This window comes from Colossoma macropomum, unplaced genomic scaffold (assembly GCF_904425465.1).
Source record: "Colossoma macropomum unplaced genomic scaffold, Colossoma_macropomum, whole genome shotgun sequence".
NCBI lineage: Eukaryota > Metazoa > Chordata > Actinopteri > Characiformes > Serrasalmidae > Colossoma > Colossoma macropomum.
The window spans coordinates 21,373,602-21,394,395 of NW_023494786.1; the positions used below are offsets into that span (position 1 = coordinate 21,373,602).

Genomic DNA, 20,794 nt, shown 5'->3' on the forward strand with positions numbered 1-20,794 from the left:
ATTACCTTGGAATTTATTTCCAAAGTCAAAAATGTTTGACCTTTCAATAATTTGATTAGATTTTGATTCTTTAGAAAAACCTGAAATTTGATATGACTTACTGCTTAATTGTAAAAAAAAAGTCAATACACAAACATGAATGGGGGAACATTTTAATTAAACTTTGTGTTTGTTTGTTTGATTTTGATGCTGCATTTTTACATCCCTAGTGAGAAAGTAGTTCTACAGGAGCTGGGCTGGGAATGTCGAGCCTAGCGGAAGTTCTCCCAGATCAGTCTCTCCTGTCATCTCCTGATCTAATGCCAGGAAATGCTAACATGCTAAAGTAATCTCAGGCCTGTACTGCCTGCCTGCAAGGCTGGAGCACTGCACAGCTGATGGAAAGAGGCAGTGAACAGGCTGATCATTCCCTTTCTGCCACTGAAGCTTAGCTGTGCTCTCACAGCATTGATCCCCCCCGCCATGGCCCTGCTAGGCAGGGGAATGCAGGTCAGAGTGCCACTTAGCTCAGAGGAATTGTGGGGGTGTAAGCTTCTTTCAAAACATGGAAAGCAGAAGAAGTCTGGAACGTCTGGGAAAGTATTAGAGGTGTACATTTTGATACCTTTTCTGTTTTTTTTGTTTTCTTTTATCTGTCTGTGGCATCCTGAAGTGATTTTGAAATAAGGAATCATCGAAAGAACATTTATAACAGCAAGTGCACAAGATATGGTTGAACAATTGGACAGAATTTAAACCTGTCACCACACTCTCAATGTAATGTGTCCACAGGGGATAGTGTTTTTAAAGTCGGCCGTTCAGACTTTGGCTCTTGGATGACATACCACTGAGCTGGAATCAACTCTTCTGTAGTGGAAAATGAGAAGGATATTGCAAATTTAAGATGCTTTTCTATTAGTATATGAAATAACCACAAAGATGTGAAGAGTCTTTTTGAGTTCAGTACTAAAACAAATGACATTATGCTTTAATATCATGCACTAATCATATTTATCCACTCTCCCTATTTGTATATTTTCCACTCTCCTTTTCCTCCCAGCTTACAAAACCTGCGTAAGGAGAAGTCACGAAACGCAGCACGATCTCGTCGTGGGAAAGAAAACTTTGAGTTTTTTGAGCTGGCCAAGATGCTTCCTCTCCCCGGCGCCATTACCAGCCAGCTGGACAAGGCCTCCGTCATCAGACTGACCATCAGCTACCTGCACATGAGACACTTTGCCAGCCAGGGAGACCCACCCTGGAGCCCCCTGATGGAAGGGGAGAACAACTGCAACAAGGGTGAGCATTCATTAAGCACAGGGGTCCATTAAAATGATTTCTGGATTGGGTTCAAATCACAGAAACTTTCAAGATTTTATTATTTAAATCAAAGTTCTGATGGCTTTTTTGTAAACTAACCATATGGATAATCTAAACACATCTTCCTTCAGCTTATTCATTATTCATAGCTGAATAGAGACAGAAATTCTTATTTATAATTAAACAGAGGCAATTGAATGAAATGTAGAAAAATGACCAAGCACACTAACATCCAATGTTAGAATTAATTTTGTGTCGGGCTTTGAAATGATGCAGCTGTCTAAGTCCTTTAATGGGGAGGTCGGAAGTTTGATCCCCGCCAATGCCACAGCCAGTCGTTTCTGGGACTCCAACAGAGTATAATTGGTCTTGCTCTTTCTGAGTGGGTAGGATGGCCCTCCCTCCCCTCTCTTTATTCAGTGTGATGCCAGCCAATGCAGGCCTCTGTTAGCTGACAGAGAGTACATCAGTTTGCGTTCTCCTCCAAGCGTGTTGAGCTGTCCAGTGTTGTTGGGTTAGGGGCAGTTTGAAAACATGTGGTGGCATTTCACATGACTTGGCGGACTCATGTGCTAGCCTTCACTCTCCCAGTCTGGGAGCATCTTGTGATAAGGCTGAAGTCAATAATGACTAAATTGAGGAGAAAGTTTTTTAATCTTTTTTTAATTTTTAATCAAATTTTTAGTCTAGTTCAGGGTCAGCAACATGTGGCTCCAGAGCCGCATGTGGCTCTTTTTCTGCCCTGTTGCGGCTCCACAGCAGAATTAGATTTTTAGGCAAAAACAAATAATCCTCCTTTGCATTGAAATAAACCTCTAACCTAAAATAAACCTAATAGTTCTAAGATAGTTCTGACAATAAAGTGGTCTTAAACATTGGATTTAATGTATAACTGCTAATTCACCCCTTAACCCTGAAGATTGGACTGCTGGTCACCATAGCAACGCCGACATCTATGTTTAATCTGCAACCAGAAACTGTCAAACACTAAAAAGTCACAAAGCTGAAGGCAGCTTCTTGTTCGCCTGCTTCTTCTTCGAATTTCCCCGTTCCACCTTAAATGGTGCAGCAGTTGGTACCATTTAAGGTACAATAGAAAAATTCGAACTTTAGCTTCGTCAAAACTCAAACGTTAAGAGACGTTTTACAAGAAACTATTCTATTTTTGTGGAAAATGTTCCTGCCATAGATGTGAGAAAAGTGGCTATAGCGGACCTAAAGCTTAAAGCAGAGCAAAGTAAGTCTGCTTTTTTGTTTATATTACATTTTTTAGCCTATACTAGGACATTAGCACATACTGAGACATATTTACAGCCAAGATGGTAAAATGGACATAAAATGTTATGGCTCCCAAGGTGGTTTTATTTTTATTGAAAGGACAAAATGTCTCCTCTAAACATTTAGGTTGCCGACCTCTGGACTAATATTATATTAACAGTTAGATTACTTTGTTTGTTTATTTGTTCGATTAAAGTAACAAATGCAAAGAATGTACAAATCAACTGCCTCACTAAGAATATGTTCAATGCAGACATCCTCAAACCATTTAAAGTAATGCTTTGATGCATTTCACCCATTGACATCCCCACAGCTGATTTCCTGTCAGTTAGAAACTCCATCATCCATCCACCTTCCTTGGAGGTCAGTTTCCAGCTGTAAGCCAGTTTTGTAGCTAAACTGTTAAATAATGTGTATGGGCTAATATGAAAATATTAAAAAGAAAGAACTGATAAGTTCAACAAGATAAGTAACCATTTAAATAGAAAGTATTAAGGGAGGATGGAAAACATCCCAGTTATTCTTATAGGTAAACAAAGAGGACTTGCAGATTTTTGTGAGATATTGTGACTTGCACGAGGCCCTTATTGACATCAGCATCAATCACAGAGTCAATTCACATATGAGAGTGCTATTAACAGAGGAGGTGGTTGAGAGCGAGCCCAGGCCAAACTCAATTCTAACATGACAGTGGCAGCCTGTCGATGAATACAAATGCGTTATTAATTTAAATTATGAATTTAAATGGAATAGTCTATTATTGTCTTATAGGTCGCCTGTGTATGTCACTGGGGAAACTTTCACTTTGAAAATTGCAGGGCAGAAGAGCAGGAGATGGGTTCACACACACACACACACACACACACACACACACAAACACACACACACACACACACACGCACACACACACACACACACACACACACACAGATATACACATATACATGCCCACACAGAGTGAGAAAAGTAATTGAGATTGCACCACAGGAGTAATCACTTGCAGTCATGCAGAGCTAAGTATGGCTCATCTGAAATAACCTATTTGCTGATTCAATCACAACTTTTAGTGGCACAAAAAATATATATATATAGTTGAGTCCATCACATTGATTTTTGGGGGCCAAAATCGCAGCCACTGTGTTGTCATCTAAATGCATATCCACAATTTTCTAGTCTTTTCTGTATTTGATGAGTCATTTTGGACCTATTTGAGTCCAGGGCCATTGGCAGCATGGGTTTCTCCGATTCAGCCCATTGTTCGTTTCATGCTCTGTGAGGCTCGTCTTAGTTGTAAAGTGAACAATAGATCTAAGAGCCAATTAGCTGCTTCCTGTGTGAGGATTTTTGTGTGAGCAGCCAGAGCTGGACAAAACAGGCAGAGTCCTCGCCAAAGCTTGTTAACAAGTGGCCGGACCGGAGGAGTCTATTTATGAGCAGTGGCTGTGTTTTAGCCTGTGTGTGAGCCTCATTACATCTGCTGCATCAAAGCACCTCACTGCTGCTAAAATAGTAGGGCATTTCTTCTCCTCCACACTGCTACTCTCTCTCTCTCTCTCTCCTCCCTCCCTCTTTCACCCCTTCTCTGTCTGTCTGTCTTAGACACCTCTCTGTCTTTTACTTCTCTTTCCCTCGCTGTCTTTTTCTTCTGTTTCTCTCTCTTTCACTCTGTCTTTCTCTTTCTCTTTCTCTCATTCTTTTCTTTATTTCTCTTTTATTCTCCTCTCTTACTTGCTCTTTTACCTCTCTCTCTGGCTCTCCCTCTCTTCTCCCCCATCTCTCTCCCCCTCTCTCTCTCTCTCTCTCTCTCTCTCTCTTTCTCTCTAGCCCTCTGTCTCTCACTCAAAAATGTTACAAACTGTCTGACCAGAGAGAAAGAGAAGGCACACAAAAGGAGGAGGAAATTGTCTGTGCGATTTGTAATTACAGAAATTAACTATATAACGAGCAGAGTGTAATTACAAGGGTTGCCTAATTGCTATTATTACTGAGGGGAAACAGCTCAGCTACAATTAGTTGTGCGGTTGCATATGTGTGTGCGTGTGTGTTTGTGAAAGAGTGAGTCTGAGTGTGTGAATGGAGGTACACAGCACCTGTGGGCCTGTGAGTGTGGGAGACTATGATATAGGGGTGTGTCTGTCTGTCTGTCTATCTGCCCATCTGTGTGCAAGCAGGAAGAGTGATTGAGAATATTGAGAATATTTACATTTTCGAGTAATGAAAATAAATAGCCATGTTTATAATATTATTATAAAATAATAATATTAATACTTATATTGTTATGTGAATATTATGTAACTGTAATTCAAATTAATATTATATTATATTATATGTTTTATGTAATATGGGGGGTCAAAACTTCATGAGTCAATGCTAGTTTCAGCAACATGGAGGCCATCAAATAATGCAACCTGCCTTATTTAGATCATTCAAATGCCCAATGAGTAAAACATCTTCTTATTTACAGCTCCAGCAGTGAATCAGTATTCTCTCTCATTGATGTCTGAGGCCAGAGTAGTGGCCAGAGTACAGGTCTAATTAATGTCCAGTTAACTCAGTGTCTACTAAAATTTCATCTTCTTCATGTCTCCTAACCTGTCAATCACTTTTTTGTCTACTTTCATTTTCTTTTTATATCATTTTATCCATAGCCATGCATGCTCGTTATAATCATTTTATTAACTTCAGGTGAATGAAGCTTCTCTCTGCCTTTTAGCAGCTTCTAGGACTAGCAGAAAAACAGAGAAACTCTTCCAGTTCTACACAGTAGTGGATCACTGAAATATTTCGGATTTAAGCTCTAAACATCATGTCGTTTTTGAAAAATCTATTAGTGGTGTAGAGCTGCAGAGGGCCTGTTGAGGCTGTAGTGGGATATTAAAAATAATGTATCAAAATTGCTGTTTTTTGAATATTAAATGATGGAAAACAGAACAATTATGATAAATCTTGTAATAGTAAACTGGAAAATTGGCAAATTGGAGATGCTAAAGTGGCCCCAGGTGTGTGTGTGAGTGTGTGTGTGTGTGTGTGTGACAGTAAGTGAGTGAGTGAGTGAGTGAATGCGTGTGTCTGCCCTGTGATGGACTGGTGACCTGTCCAGGGTGTTTCTTGCCTTCTGCCCAATTAGCGCTGAGATAGACTCCAGCGCCCTCTGCGACCCAGGAGGATAAGCAGCTTAGATAATGTGTGTGTGTGTGTGTGTGTGTGTGTGGGTGTGGGTGTGTGTGAATAGGTGGTGAATACTTTGGTTTTCATTACATCAGAAAAACAATTAATTGAAAACTGGCTCTATTTGCTACTTAATTTGTAGTGTATACACTGAGAAGAGAACAGTATATTTTAAAGATTAATGTTTACATACTACACCAAACTCTTTAATTTAAAAAGTGAGTAAAATTCAGTTTGCCATGTTATGGTCCCTTAAATGATTTTTAGCTATTCCTGCGATTTGGGAGCAAGTGTTTCTTTAATCCAGCTTATACTGCTACAATTAGACTTTCCTCTTTAACCTGCCACAAGTTGTTCTCAGTGGGGGCCTTGATAGAGCAGCAGAGCCATAAGGGGGCCAGGCATGATGCATGGATGTAATTCCACTGGACCCTGCTTCTGCTCTCTGGGCAGAGGCAGCCCTGGAAGCCCCTCAGGGGGGTGTGTGGAGTGGTATCCCCCCTCCACACACACTCACATAGACGTACACTCACCCGCTCCGGTGAGGTGGGAGGGGGCAGAAAGAGCGGAGCAGAGGGGAGGGAGGTGGAGTGGAGGACTGGCTTTTGTCTGCTTCCCACGTTTCAAAGCCAGTCTTGAAAAATGAATAGACAGAGGAAAATCAATTGCATGACCTTCACACGAAGGGAGAGAGAGACAGAGAGAGAGAGAGGGGTTGAGTGAGACAGAAAATGAGTGAGAAGAAAAGAGAGAGAGAGTTAGAGTGAGACAGAACATGAGAGAGAGAAAGAGAGAGAGAAAAGAGTAGAAGAGGCATGATGGATGAGGAGGATAAGACAAAAATAATTTGTTTAAGATGCACAACATTATGTTTCTAATGTTTTTTTTTTTTCATTTGAACATAAGTCTGCACATTTTAACGCACATGATTAAAATGTCCAATGATTTTTGAAAAAATAAATAAATAAAAGGTGGCTTGTGCAAATGTTGTGGCACATTTTATATTTTATTTTTTTTTCCAAAGGAATGTAGGACAAAGGCTAGGGGGGATGGCATTTATGGCAATGGGTCTCTTTTTTGACTGGGACATGGCATCTCCCCTTTCATTCTCTTGCAAAATGATATATAATCACCGTCCCAAAAAAAAAACAAACAAAAAAAAAAACAAGTACTTCTATTTTTATGATTTTTACTTTTCTGCATCCCTTAATTTTTTACACCCTTTAAGTTGTGTGAAAAATAGAAATGATCCAGTGCTTGGAATCTCTCTTTACATTAACTTACATTAAAACATTATAAGTAAACAATCTATTACCTACTCCTGTAAAGTTACTTATTTTTCTTTGGACAGTTTGAATATACATAGAGGTTTTTGTATAAGTAAGTGGAGTATACCCCTTCAAAATCTCCAAACGTTAACTTCACAGTTAGTGTTCTTAATGTTCATGTACACTGATGTATTAATGAAGTAATATTTTATGTCCAGTCATTTTTGCTTTCTGTCATAAAATGTTCACACAGTGGAAAATGAATATAGACTAACTGACGCATACACAGCTTACATACAGGATGTTCAGACCTATAGCCCTTTAGATTATGCAATGATATATGCATATATATTAGCACACACAGAGGCTTTGGTGGACACACCATCTTACACACTACATTCTTACAAACACTATATCCTCTTTAACCTGTAGCTCTACAGGAAGCTCTGCAGCCTCCTTATCCCTCCACTGTAAAGAACCCACACAAAGGAAGTCAGTGCAGACTGTTCTTCAAACTGCCCCTAATGTGGAACATGAGTTTGATTGTTTTGTCTGCTTTTTGCTCCTTGAATGGATTTTCTCTCTGTGAATCCTCATGTTGTTTTTGACCTTCATCTTTTCTGTCTTCCTCCTCTCTCCTTTTCACTCTCTCGTCTTTTCTCCTTCTCCGTACTTCTCCAGTCTCCCTCCCGCCTGCTCTCGATGCCTGTCTGTCCCCTAATGCTCAGCGTTTAAAGCGGCGAAGGCTTTTAAGGGACGTTAATTGCACTCAAATTATGTTCGACCGCGCAAGGAGTGAGTTTACGATGGAGAGAGAGTGAGAGAGGGAGAGAGAGTCACAGAGAGAGAGAGAAAGAAAGAGGGGAGGGGGGGGGCTGAATGAAAGCATAATTGCCCCAGAGAAGGACGTTGTGACTAGAGTCACTTTCTCCTTCTCTCTCTTTCTCGATCTATCAGGCTCTTTCTGCCTCTATGGGTGGGGGTTTAGGAGGGTGTCTGTAAAGAAGTTGCCAGGAGATCAGCCTACGATTCCCATCAGCCTGACTAGATTGAGCAAACTTAGACAAAATAAAAGGCCAACGTCACCGTTCCCATAGTAACCTCCCAACTTGGTTAAAAGGTTGCTGGACAGAGGACGAATGAGAGAGTTAGAGAGAGAGAGAGAGAGAGAGAGAGAGGAGAGAGAGAGAGAGAGAGAGAGAGAGAGAGAGAGAGAGAGAGAGAGAGAGAGAGAGAGAGAGAGAGAGAGAGAGAGAATTTTTAACAGAGATATTTATTCAGTCAACGTAAGAACCACAACAAACTTTGTTCGTCAGTGTGACCCTTAACATGTTTCATCATTCACCTTAAACAATGTCAACTCTGACAACAAATCAACTCCCCCTCTAACAAAGTGCAATAATCTTCACTGTAGCACTGTAAGACTTCTATATTGTTCTTTTCTTTGTACTTTGATTTTACTTTCTGAACAGATCTGTTTACTTTTTATAAACTGAGATTTGAGAGAGAGAGAGAGAGAGAGAGAGAGAGAGGAGGAGAAGGCATGTGGAACAGAAGAAAGGAAAACTCTACTACTAATTTCTTTCTCTGTCACTCCATGACATGAGCGAGGCCCTTTAAAGCTGACCCAGGAGTCAAGCTGCAATTATTGCAGACAGACTCGCTCTATGATTTCATTTCCAAAATGTGATTAAAAGTCAGAGAAGTCTTGTGTATTTAATATAATATGAGAGCAATGGTAAGTTTACAGTGCATGGTTTGAATGCACTTATTGGTTATGCAAAAATAGTCAAGGCTATCTATCTATCTATCTATCTATCTATCTATCTATCTATCTATCTATCACTGTCATTATCAGTGTATATATTGTTGCTGTTGGAACAAAACCTTGTGTCTCCATTTTTGTCGTTTTTCAGTTTTTCACATAATTTGAAAATGCTTGTTTTCCTTTATTGTATTTCATTATGCAATTAATACATGATTAGTAGTCAAGACATACAGACTACAAAACCAATACACCAAGCTATTTTTTTTTTTACATTTGAAAACAACCCCAGAATTTTAGCCCAAATGGAGTGCATACTTTATTAAATATTTTTATAATCAGTTATAACCTTTAAAGTGTGTCAATGCATTTTTAAACCCTAGAAGAGCTCATAGTATTGCTTATAGCAACAGCCAAAATTCTGTGTGTTTATATGGAGGGTCCTACACTTTTAGTAGACAGCATGTGTGTGAGCCCCATGGGGAACAAGTAGTGCTCTGTGTAACACACCCCTCTACGCACACCCACACACACACACACACACACACACAGTGGTTGTCGTGGTCTGGGCGTGAAGCTCCTTTTCAGGCTGTGAATGGGCAGGCTCATTGATATTCCTGCTCTGAGCTGAGAAGGGGGGACCCCAGTCTCACTGTGGCACAACGGCTTTGTCCCGCAACTGCTCCTGCACTGGCTTCAGGAGTATGAATTTGTGTGTTTGTGTGTGTGTGTATGTGTGTGCGCGTGTTGGGGGGGTGGAGGGTCTTTAAAAGTTTCATGTTTTATTTTTTAGTTTTTGGTTACTGAGGTAAATATTTGACTTCAGTTTGGTGTAAAATAAAATAAGAATGGCACATTATTATTACATATACATATTTGCATACATATATCATCAGAACAAAAAGGTAACTTTGCAAGAGAAGGGAGGATATTTTATCTTAAGAGTTCTATTGGTCCACTCATCATTAAAACGTGACGAAAAATCACAAACACACACACACATACTGAGAGAGTGTATATATATATATATATATATAATATATATATATATATATATATATATATATATATATGTAAAACCACACTGTTAATCTCCCATCAGAATAAAGACACATACAAACATGCCCCATCACACTAACTGCTGTGAGTACAGAAATCAAAGCAGTCCTAACAAATTGGTAAATAAGAGACATGCTTGTTTGAAATGCTCTGCAAATGTTATTTGTCTGATTTTTTAAATTTGTTTGCTTTGTAGTGACAGACACCTCAGCATGGCACTGCTGCAAGAGACTGAATTAGCATGTGTTTCAGTCATCTTAGTAAAACACACACAGGCCCTGTTGTATGTTGTCTTGTATAGCCTGATTTTGTGGACATGTAATTTATAATGTGTTTTTTTCTTATTCATTGTATACCCAATGGTCATTGCATTGCACTGTTATCTACAATATACTATAAGGCCTTTCTAGACTTTTGAGTAATTTTTATCTGTTCAGTGACTGTTTTGCTCTTTTTTTTGGGATATTCTTAGAGTGTATGAGAGCATATATGAGGAATTCTAGGTATTGTGTACTACTTTAGATGGGTTAAAGTATATTAGTAATGATGAATTGCCCAATGTAGCTTGAATGAAGCAAAGTTAGACTGTTTCATTTTGACTGTGACAATTATACAAATATAAAACTAGATGCGTTAGAAGATATTCCTGTGTCCATTTTGTAGTAATAACTTGCTGTTTTTTGTGTTCATCTTGCTGTGCAGTGCGGAGAAGCAGTCATTCACTCGCAACTGACATATTTGAGCAGCACCTGGGAGCACATCTACTACAGGTAATCTGATCTCTGTCACTGCACTCTGACTTATCATTCACCACCTGTTGAATTCCACTACACTAATTCATTTCTCATGAATCTTTGTTTTTGCTCTTCTTTAAAGAATGTATTATTACTGTAAAGCAGTTATAGGCTTACCACTTCATTTCTGACAGATAACTCAGGCATCTGAACTTGCTTGATACCTCCTACACTTTAAAATAACATTTAGAACAAAATGTTTATTTAAAATAATACCAGAAATGTTTAGTCAGAGACCAACCATCATTTATAAATATCTCAATCAAAATGGCTATTAAGTACAAGCTGTTCAAAAAACAGCAGAAAAAAGCAGAAAACATATTTAACAGGAAATTACACAGAAGCCTCAACAACTAAATATAAGATATACATTTTCAGTATTCGGTGTGTCGCCGCTTTACCTTTATTATAGCTTCCATTTTTCAGTGGACTTGCTTGGAGTTTTTTAAAGAAATCTGCAGGGATATTTTTCCAAAGTTTAGTCTTAGAAGCTGGTTTCTGCATCTCATGATCCAAATAATCCCAACCACATTCAGTGATGTTGAGGTGTGGACTCTGAGGTGGTCAGTCCATCATTCTGAGAACACCAGCAGCTTTGTTTGATTTGCCTATTTTCTTATCTCAGTAACATCCTCTTAACAGCTACACATCCTTTCAGACCCATAGCATTAAGTTGTCTTTTCACAGAGGATGAAAAGACAGAAACACTTGTGGATTTTTTTCAGATCTGAAGCAAGAATGTAGCTTGGTTTTCTCCTATCTCTAAAAGACGAAAGCTTTGCATCCTGTTTATCTGATGGTCACAGTTTTGGTGGTCTACCAGATCTTATATGATTGTTAGGTTAAGGCGTGTCATGTGTCAAACTCAAGGCCCGTGGGCCAAGTCAGGTCCGTGGCACAACCTTATTTGGCCTGTGAAATTATTTTAATTTTCTATTATTATTAGCTTGTTTAACCCTGAGCTACACTACAGTCCCCAGCATGCACTGCAGCATATTCTGTGTTCTAACCCCCTTTCTCCAACACACAAACAGAAAAGATGCCTAGTGTTTAGTTCTAGCAAATAGGAACTTTTAAAAATCTACCTCCTGCAGAAATTTAAAGAAGTTTAACAACTATTTGTAGCAAATGTAGCCTATTGTTTTATATAAAGCAATTTATTTTTATTTACAAGCATTTTTGAATGGTTCAAGTATTTTGCTTTTGTAGTTTTGGCATATTTTGAATAAACAATGACCAGTTCAGGTCATGGCAAAATGTTAAGTAAAAATTAAAGAACAGCACAGCTGGCCCATGACTTTGTTAAGATTTTTTAATATGGTCCTTTTAGTGGTTGAGTTTGACACCCCTGGGTTAAGGTAAAGCAGGTCATTTTTGTGCTGTATCTTACTATAGACAGCACATTTCACAAAAAAGCACTACTCATTTGGAAACACTGTGAAAAATAACAAAAGTATGTAGGAATCACCATGTATTATTTCTATGAAAGATGAAAAAAGAACCTCTCAGAACCTAAAGAACCTCAGAAAGAGAGGGTCATGAGACAACAAAAGCATAAAGGCTATGGAACAACATATAGGGAAGAAGAGCCCTCCTAGAAATCAAATTAACGCTTCAGGGAGGAAAAAATGTAAGATTCTTTTCTCCGCTGTGTCCTCTGTCACTAATAACTAGATAATTGCTCTTTATTTTTCCATGCGTTTCAGGCAGCTCGCCGCTCCCACAATCCCCGGCCACTCGCATTTGCATACCGAACGTGTCGCTTGCATAAATTACCGCCACTTTAAGAGCCGCCGCCAAAACAGCAATCATTCTCCAACAAAGTGGCCACCTCCGCTGCTCACTTGTGGATGCTTGTTATTACGATTAATATTATTCTTTGAAGGAGTCTCTTAATGGGGTGGCTGTATACCTTTCAGTTTTCATTTGAATCACACACTGTCATACCTACTGCCACTGCTCTGAGGTCAACTCACAAAGCAGATTGCAGGGGGGTGGGGGTCTTTGTTTCTGTTAAATAGACTCAACGTTTTCGCCTCTGCTGTTTTTGATTATTGTCTTATTTTTTCATTTGGAGCATTTTCGAATCCAGCACAACTAGAGATTTATTTGATGTAAAAATTCAGGTGCGCTCATCTGGTTTGGTCTGGCATTTTCAACACAGATAAAGCCTAGACCTAACATAGATTGCAGTGTCCAGTGTCCAGATTCCACTACATATTTAGTTTAGTTTTGGACTTAAAGGGATACCTCTAACCTTGATCTGCCACATCTGTAGTGTGTGGTCAATTACCACAGATAATAATTTACCAATATTTAGTCAATAACAGAGAAAAGGTTTAGACAAAATGCACTTATAATAGAAGTCAATGCACAGCTGCTGGATCAGACAGGTATTAAACTGAATGTTGCAGTAAAAAAGTGTCTAAAGAACTGTTTTTGTACTGAATTCTAAAGCTCAGTTCACAAGAGAAAATCAGCTGAATTTATGACAAATACACAATCTTACAATGTTGTAATCTTTTGTGTATGTTTTTAATTCTTTTTACAGTCTCTGGATGGGTTTGTGTTCGTGGTCAGTCAAGAGGGCCGATTCCTGTACATCTCTGAGACTGTGTCCATCTATCTGGGCCTCTCACAGGTCAGACTCATACACTTTTTAACACAACCAGTGAGAATATCCATGTATCTGCTGCCTCTCTCTCTTTCTCTTTCCTTTCTCTCTCTCCATGTCTCCACTTTCCTTCTCTCTCTCCTCTTTCTTTCTCACTCTCCTACTCAGTTTTTTCTTTCTGTTTTCTCTTTTTCTTTCTCTATCTTCTCCCTTTTACTCTTTTTTCGTACTCTTCTCCCTTTTCTCTCTCTTTCTGACCTTCCCACTCTTACTCTCCTTACTTTCTCACATACCTTCCTACATTTCTCTCTCTCTGTCCTTATTTCTCTCTCCAATCTCTCTGTCTCAACTTCTCCCCCCTCTTTTTCTCTCTCTCAGCTCCTGTCTTTCTTTTTTCTCTCTCTCTGTCCTTCTTTCTCTCTCTTTCCCATCTCTCTGTCTCAGCATCATTCCTTTTCTTTCTCTCTTCTTTCTGTCTTTCCTCTCTCTCTCTTTTTCTGTTCTACTCTCCTTCTTTCTTTCTCTCCCATCTCTCTGTCTCAGCCTCTTTCCTTTTCTCTCTCTCTCTCTCTCTCAGCTCTCTCACCAGGTGCTCACCTCCGTTGATTGCCTGTGGCCTCTTGTACAGAGAATGTTAAGTCCTGCCATTTCGCCCAGATGCATAAATAATAACAGTAATTACTCGCACAGCAATCAAAGTGTCGCCCTAGCGTGCTGGGGTCTGTCTCGGGAGCAAATCGATAGGCATCTTAAAAGCTGCATTGATTGTGTGATGAAAAACACACACACATGGTCTGCAAGGGGGATGAGGAGACAGATAGTGAGAAATGGAGGGGGAGCGAGTGCAGGAAAACAGATATGTTTAGGAAGAGGGATTGAATAGAGAAGAGGAGAAAGAAAATAAGGGATTGCTCGGAGAGAACTTATCGAGTGGGTGTAAAGAAAGAATGGCTGGATGATTGGGCTTTTGTCCTTGCTGGAGTTCTGCTCTCGATTTAGTAATGTGTGTGGGTCACCCAGTTTATAGGACATCACTCAAATGTGTTTTAGCTCCATGGCGGATGTTTCAGCGCTTTACTTCACTGTAGTTTGCTTCTTTCAGCACAGTGGATCAGGACATCTGCAAGAGCAGGATGCACAGAATAAATTTGCTTTTTTCGCTATTAAACGTGCAGATGGCTTGAAATGATGGCAGTAATCTTGACAAACATGAAGAACCCTCACTGATTTGTTTGCCTTCACACATTAGGATATTTCTTGTTGAAGCAAAATGAAAGACAACAAGATCTTGATGGAGTCTGGGAGATCAGACCATTCTGTTTAGGGTCTGATTTCAACAGCAGTGGTGACACAGCAGGGGAACAGTAGAAAAGTGGAGGGGGGATAAGGTTTGCTTTGGTGGTATAATAACATCAATATTGGCAAAACAAATAGGTTGAATCCATAAAAATATCTATTGACTCCTCATGTGACCAGGACCAACCGATAGGTCAAAACATTAATTATATACTTCTGTAACTTGAAAATAACTTAAGAATGACTTAATGAATAAAACAAATCTGTGATAAAAACTAATTTCTACTATTTCATTATTATTTGTTATTTTTATTATTAAATTTATTATTTCTAATAATATGGTAGCAGTGAATTAACACTGGTGTACATAAACATTTTTAGGCTGTTCTCAAGTCAGTACAGATATCTGAAGCTTGTAAAATACATTCCATGTTTTATACATTAACATGCCCTGACATAGAGCTGCCACACTGTTTTCCTTTTCTACAACTGACTGAAACCTGGTTAGACTATGCCTCGTGTTCACAGTGAGTGATGTGTTTAAGGCTTTCAGAAGCCATAGAGTGATGCTGTTTGTTACAAAATTGGTCCCACTCAATAGAATCATAGCATGAACATTTCCATTGTCTGTTCCTAATTACGTTGGTAGGTAATCTAACCTCTAAGGGTGTCAGTTCAGCTCCTAAAGTTCTGCCCAATGGAAGAGCTCACTTGGCTAAATTTACCTAGATACTGCAGAGAAAAACATTCAGCTTGGATAACTTTCCATTTTGCTATTTTAACCCTTTTGTTTCCAACTAAAACCTAACAATGGAATGGGTTACTACACTTGCAGAGTTTAAATACAACAAACATGATGATTCTATGTAACAAAAAGTAATTAAAAATTATAGATATATATTTTTTAGCTCACAGAAATCATTAGGCTTTCTCTGAAGACACAGGTGGCCCTGAGGGTCCCACGCTGATAAATATTCACCTCCATTTGAGCACACATTTGTAGATCTACTGATGGTGTTGAGCTTATTGTAAGTTTTGCAAATTCCATGAACTGTGTTAATGTTTTTTTTCCTTATATATCATCCCTTTTTGCTTACATATTTTAACAAAGTTCTATCTATCTATCTATCTATCTATCTATCTATCTATCTAGTATATCTTGTAGACCACCCCTGTTGGAGACAGACTGAAATTGATCATCAGTAAGCAGGAGACTTTACTTGTTACTGAGATCATTCCCCCCTCCAATCCGAATAGCCTGTCCCTATAGACTGACCCTACTCATGGCTAATCCTCCTTGGCTTTTCCCTGGTCAGTGGGGTTCTTTAGGCGGATTAGGCCAGGTCAGGCACCTTCGGCTGCAGGCCTTGTCCTCTGCTGCCTGCAGAGATAATTTGGCTGCTCCTCTGGCCCTGAGGAGCTCAGAGAAGGAGGTGTGGAGGTGGAGGTCCAGGGCCTGAGCCTGTGCTCTGCTCTTTTCTCCTCACAGGCCTGCCAAGGAGGTGGGGCAGGCTGGACAGGGTGGGGAATTGATCCCAGCCTGGTTAGTATGCGGCACCTTCCCCCTTCTCTCCTCTCCTTTTCCTCTCTCACTCTCTCTATCTCTCTCGCTCTCCCTCTCTCCTCCATCAGTCAGCGGCAGACTGAGAGTGTGTTGTGGACGACTGCCCGGATGCCTCATACATATTAAAGGCACTGCTATTATTTATATCATGTCTCTGCCCGCCCCCCTCACCCCCCACCCCAACCCACCACTTTCTTCCTTTTCTCTTCTTATTCCTCTAACACTAACCTAAAGACTTTTCCCTCATCCTCTATTTCTTACTGTGTCCGTTGGCACCATCTTCCTCTTTCTCTCTTCCATTCTCCATCACTCCATTTCACATGTGCTCCATCTCATTAAATGGCCTAAAAAACCTTTCAGAACATAAACATCCACCTCTGAAGTATTATGGGGCCAGATTAAGTTCTCCAAGCTGAAGTCCCCCATCGAAACTGTCTTTGTCTCCAAGCACCTCCACATTTTACCTCTCAATTAGCCAACATGTGTTTATAGGCCCCAAACTCCCCAACCGCTGTTCCTCTCCTGTTCCGACTCCTCCTCTACCTCTGTCTGTCTCTCTGTCTCTCTCTTTCTTATTCTCTCTACCTCTCTCGCTCATTCTTTTTTTTTTTGTTCCCCCGACCGATTTCACCCAACCTGCTTCTTTTTTTGTACGCATTAGTGTCCTTGAAGGCCGGCGGAAAATCCTATAAAATCCTTCAGTAAATGGATCTAATCCTATAATAAATGGGTATGTCCCGCAGACAAGGGTGTGAGGGAGAAACTGGCTTTTTATCAAGATGGAATGAAATCTGACCCGCACAGATTAGGTTTTTATAGATCTGGAAAGGAGGGGGGCATACAGCGCTACTTTTTTCTTAGTCTTAAACTACTGTGACAATGCAATTTGCAATAGACATGAAGAGTTTGGAGATATTACTACTGTTATGGGTTTTTTTTTTTCATCTCAGTGTTTGCAACTGGAACACCAATTTTTTCTTCTAAATTTCTGCATAATTCAGTTGTTAATATGTAAACAAAGTCATTCAGAGTGGTTTGATGTAAAATGTGCCACTCTAGTCAGAATTGTTCACAGTGGTGGTGATAAGAACCAGTCATCTGGAGTGTTTATTACTTGTAAAAGCCACCTTGTTTAACTTTTTACACCTCTGGGACATTACCTTTGGTCTAAAAAAAATTTTTTTAATTCATTCATGACAGAGTGGTACATGAAATATAGGATATTATAAGGCAAAAAAGTTTCAAAAGAAAAATTATTTTTATAGATTCGCCATTATTTTACCATCATCAACATTGTGTATAAAATCTCAGACTCATGTAGTTTCACTGAAGATTTTGTATAGCAAATACAAAGGCTATTTGATTTGTAGACTTTCTGAGCTCTGGTTCTTATCACAACCACTGTAAAGAAATCTGAGTCAGTAAGTTTCTCTTCAATAAAACATTTCACATCCAACCACTCTGAATAACTTTGTTTACATCTCAATGATTGAATTATGCAGAATTAAAAAAAAAATTCTTTGGGATTCTCCCTTGAACTACTGAAACAATGTGTGATAAAATGAGGTAATGCAGATTTTTATGTGCCACTTTTGTATCCATGCCATTGATTTAGGTTCTGCACTGTTCGGGTAAAGCTGTAGATGTAGGGCAGATGTGTATCATAACTCTGAGATGTTTTGTGCCTTGACTTTCTCTGATACATTTTGTATTTGTAATATGTAGCAAATAGAATATTACATGGAGGTCATGCTATGGTACAGTTAATGTTTTATGTGCGAGTTTGCTTTTATCTCTCTCTGATGTTTGTTGCAACTCCAGCATAAATGTGCACTTTTGTGTTTGTGTGTATGAGTGTGCCGGCTTGAGAGAGTGCTGAGTGTGTGAATGTGAGTGTTTTCCAAGGTCTCTGGCTGATGTAGTGATGTATTACTGTTTATTTTACTGTACAGTATGCCCAGGTCTGCACTCTGTTTCTGCATGTGTACACTGGTCATGCAAAATGAAGTGAAAGTTACAGTATAGGCTTATTGATTTCACCTGTTAAATCCACTTCAATCAGTGTGAATGAAAAGGACACAGGCTATAGTATATTTTAGGCTTGAGACATTGTGCATATGAAGAAGGATGGGCAAGAGAACAAACTGAAGTGCTTATGAATGGGCTATGATGATAGGTTTCACATGTGTTGGTCAGGTGAGCACTTGAGGGAGTCAAAATCTGCAAATCTGCTGGATATTTCAACCTCTGCAGTGTTCTGTAGAAGTAAATATAATGGTTCACAGCCTATAAGACAGTGGTTCTCAAACAAGTTCTCAGGCCCTCCAAGATTGCTCTGTCCCTATGCGTTTGGAGGCCTGGGCGACAGGGAGATATAATCGGATATCAACGATGATTGACAAGTATTGATGTTTCAATAGTGGATAATTGCCGTTTTGGGAAAGAGAACTGACAGAGAACACATCATTGCTGTCCAAAAAAACAAATAAACAAAAAAGCATGTTTCTGCAAAATAGTAAATTTACAGGAAAAGACAAAAACATTCTTAATTCTTTAATCGTTTCTATTGTTTCATTCATCATGGATTTTTTAATACAAAGTGAATGACAGCTGCTGTGTTTAAATGATAACAAAAACTAAAATGGATTTTTTGGACAGCAGTGACTTGTTATTTCATTAACAGTCAAAACAATGGATTATTACAAATAAAAAAAAAATAATAATTTTTAACAAGAAAACATGATACTAATTATTTGGAGATATCGCCCAAGCCTAGTTTGGATCGAACACAAATGTGGACCATCTGGGGCCTGAGGATCAGTTTAAGAAACCACTGCTACTGCTATAGCACACCAAAAAAACGCTCATGGGTGGACGAGGTGAAATCAGACTGATACAGCTAAATCTACATTTAGTTTTTAACTTACAACAAAAATCTTAGAAAGTAGTGTCTAAAGTTTTGATGTTTGAATTGTGTGTGTGGGTGGGTGTGTGTGTGTTTTCAGGTGGAGCTGACTGGCAGTAGTGTGTTTGACTACATCCATCCTGCAGACCATGTGGAGATGGCAGAGCGTCTTGGAATTAAGCCACACCTCCGCGCAGAGGCGGGCTGTCAGGTGGCTCAAGAAAGCATCTCAAGCTCCGCCTCCACATCCTCTCTGGCTGGCACACCTGAACCAGGTAAACACATATCAGTAGGGTTCAGCTCAGCTGTTTGTCAGTTGTCATGTAATTTCAAAACCTCATAATTACTTTTTTGTTTCTTTTTTTTTTTACACTACTTTTTTTTTTGTTTTTATTCAAAAATCCCAGCTGTCCATTACATTGTGTGAATTTTTCATGATGATGGACCAATAGAAATAAACACACACACACACACACACACATACACACACACACACACACACACACACACACACACACACACACATACACAAACACACATCATCTAAACCGCTTATCCTTACCAATAGAAATAAAAGAAAAAACAGAAAGAGTCATAAATAATTTCTACTCTAATCTTTTCTACTTCTTTTCTATTCAATTCAGAATTAAACAGGCTGTTTTTGTTACTGTGCCTTTAAGACTGATGCATGAAAATGAGCTCTTATCTGACTGGCTGCCCTGTATTGTGCCTCATTCAAAAAGCAGCCCAGGCTAAGATGCTTCTTATAACTATGGCATGAATGAGCAGAGCTAAACTGTTTTAGGCTGATTGGGCAGATATATGTTAACATGAGTTTTGTGACATCACAACAACAAATAATTTAAAACAGGCTGTTTTTGCAGCTTAGTTTCCAAATATGGATTGTACCGACACACATATTTTGAAACTTTAACAATGTTTACATACTACGTCAAACTTTAAAAGAAAAGGGAAAATTCAGTTTTGCATGATACCGGCCCTTTAACAAAATCTTCCTTTCCTCTAAAGTTTCCATTTTGGAGGTATGAGGTTTTGTTATAACACCATCCTGCATAGTTCCTTCCTTCATGTTCTTTACTGATTTTCCTCTCTAGCTGAATCTTTTCTCCATGTGTGTTGTCCTTTTGTTGTTTCTCTTGCAGTTTGTTTGCATGTTCTTACATTATATTGTGCATTTACGAGTAGATTATTGTAGTCACTATCTCAGTCACACTGTGAGTTATGTAGAATAATTACTGACACTGGCTCAGTGTGCACAAATTTACATGTGTGTGTATGTGTGTGTGTGTGCTCATCTGCCACTCTGCCTGTAGCCCCTTCTAGTCCTCTCTCATCCGGGGATGAGCTGGCAGAGCGAGGTTTCTTTATCCGGATGAAATCCACCCTCACTAAGCGCGGACTCCATGTCAAATCTTCCGGTTATAAGGTGAGTCTAAGCCCTCATACAGGCAATTAATGCTCAGGGCCCAGTTATCCAAAGGCGTGCAGTGTTAAGATCATCGCAACTTTACTCTCCCTACCACAATGGTTATTAAAGTACTGGGAACACCGCACATTGTGCATGTTTGTAGGGTCCTAAGACAACTGATCTGACTCAGGTAATCATCCGTTCCTCCTTCAGCTGAGTCGAGTGTAATAGAGCAGGAGAATCAAACTACTGCGCCAGTGTCATATATTAACCTGAGAGCATGTGCTAAGTTTTAAATAGTTGCTGTTGGAACAAAACCTTGTATCTCTAAAATGGTAACTTTACAGGGGAAGGA

At 39.3% G+C, this 20,794-nt stretch overlaps 1 protein-coding gene across 1 annotated transcript in view; it reads left to right on the forward strand.

Annotated features, from left to right (window-relative positions):
- npas1 (neuronal PAS domain protein 1) overlaps positions 1 to 20,794 on the forward strand; it is a 46,418-nt gene that overhangs the window by 17,423 nt on the left and 8,201 nt on the right. The window contains exons 3-7 of the mRNA XM_036563725.1: positions 1,040 to 1,278; positions 10,540 to 10,607; positions 13,183 to 13,272; positions 19,111 to 19,285; positions 20,345 to 20,457. Of these exons, the coding sequence (XP_036419618.1) occupies positions 1,040 to 1,278; positions 10,540 to 10,607; positions 13,183 to 13,272; positions 19,111 to 19,285; positions 20,345 to 20,457 (685 nt within the window). The remainder of the gene's footprint in view (positions 1 to 1,039; positions 1,279 to 10,539; positions 10,608 to 13,182; positions 13,273 to 19,110; positions 19,286 to 20,344; positions 20,458 to 20,794) is intronic.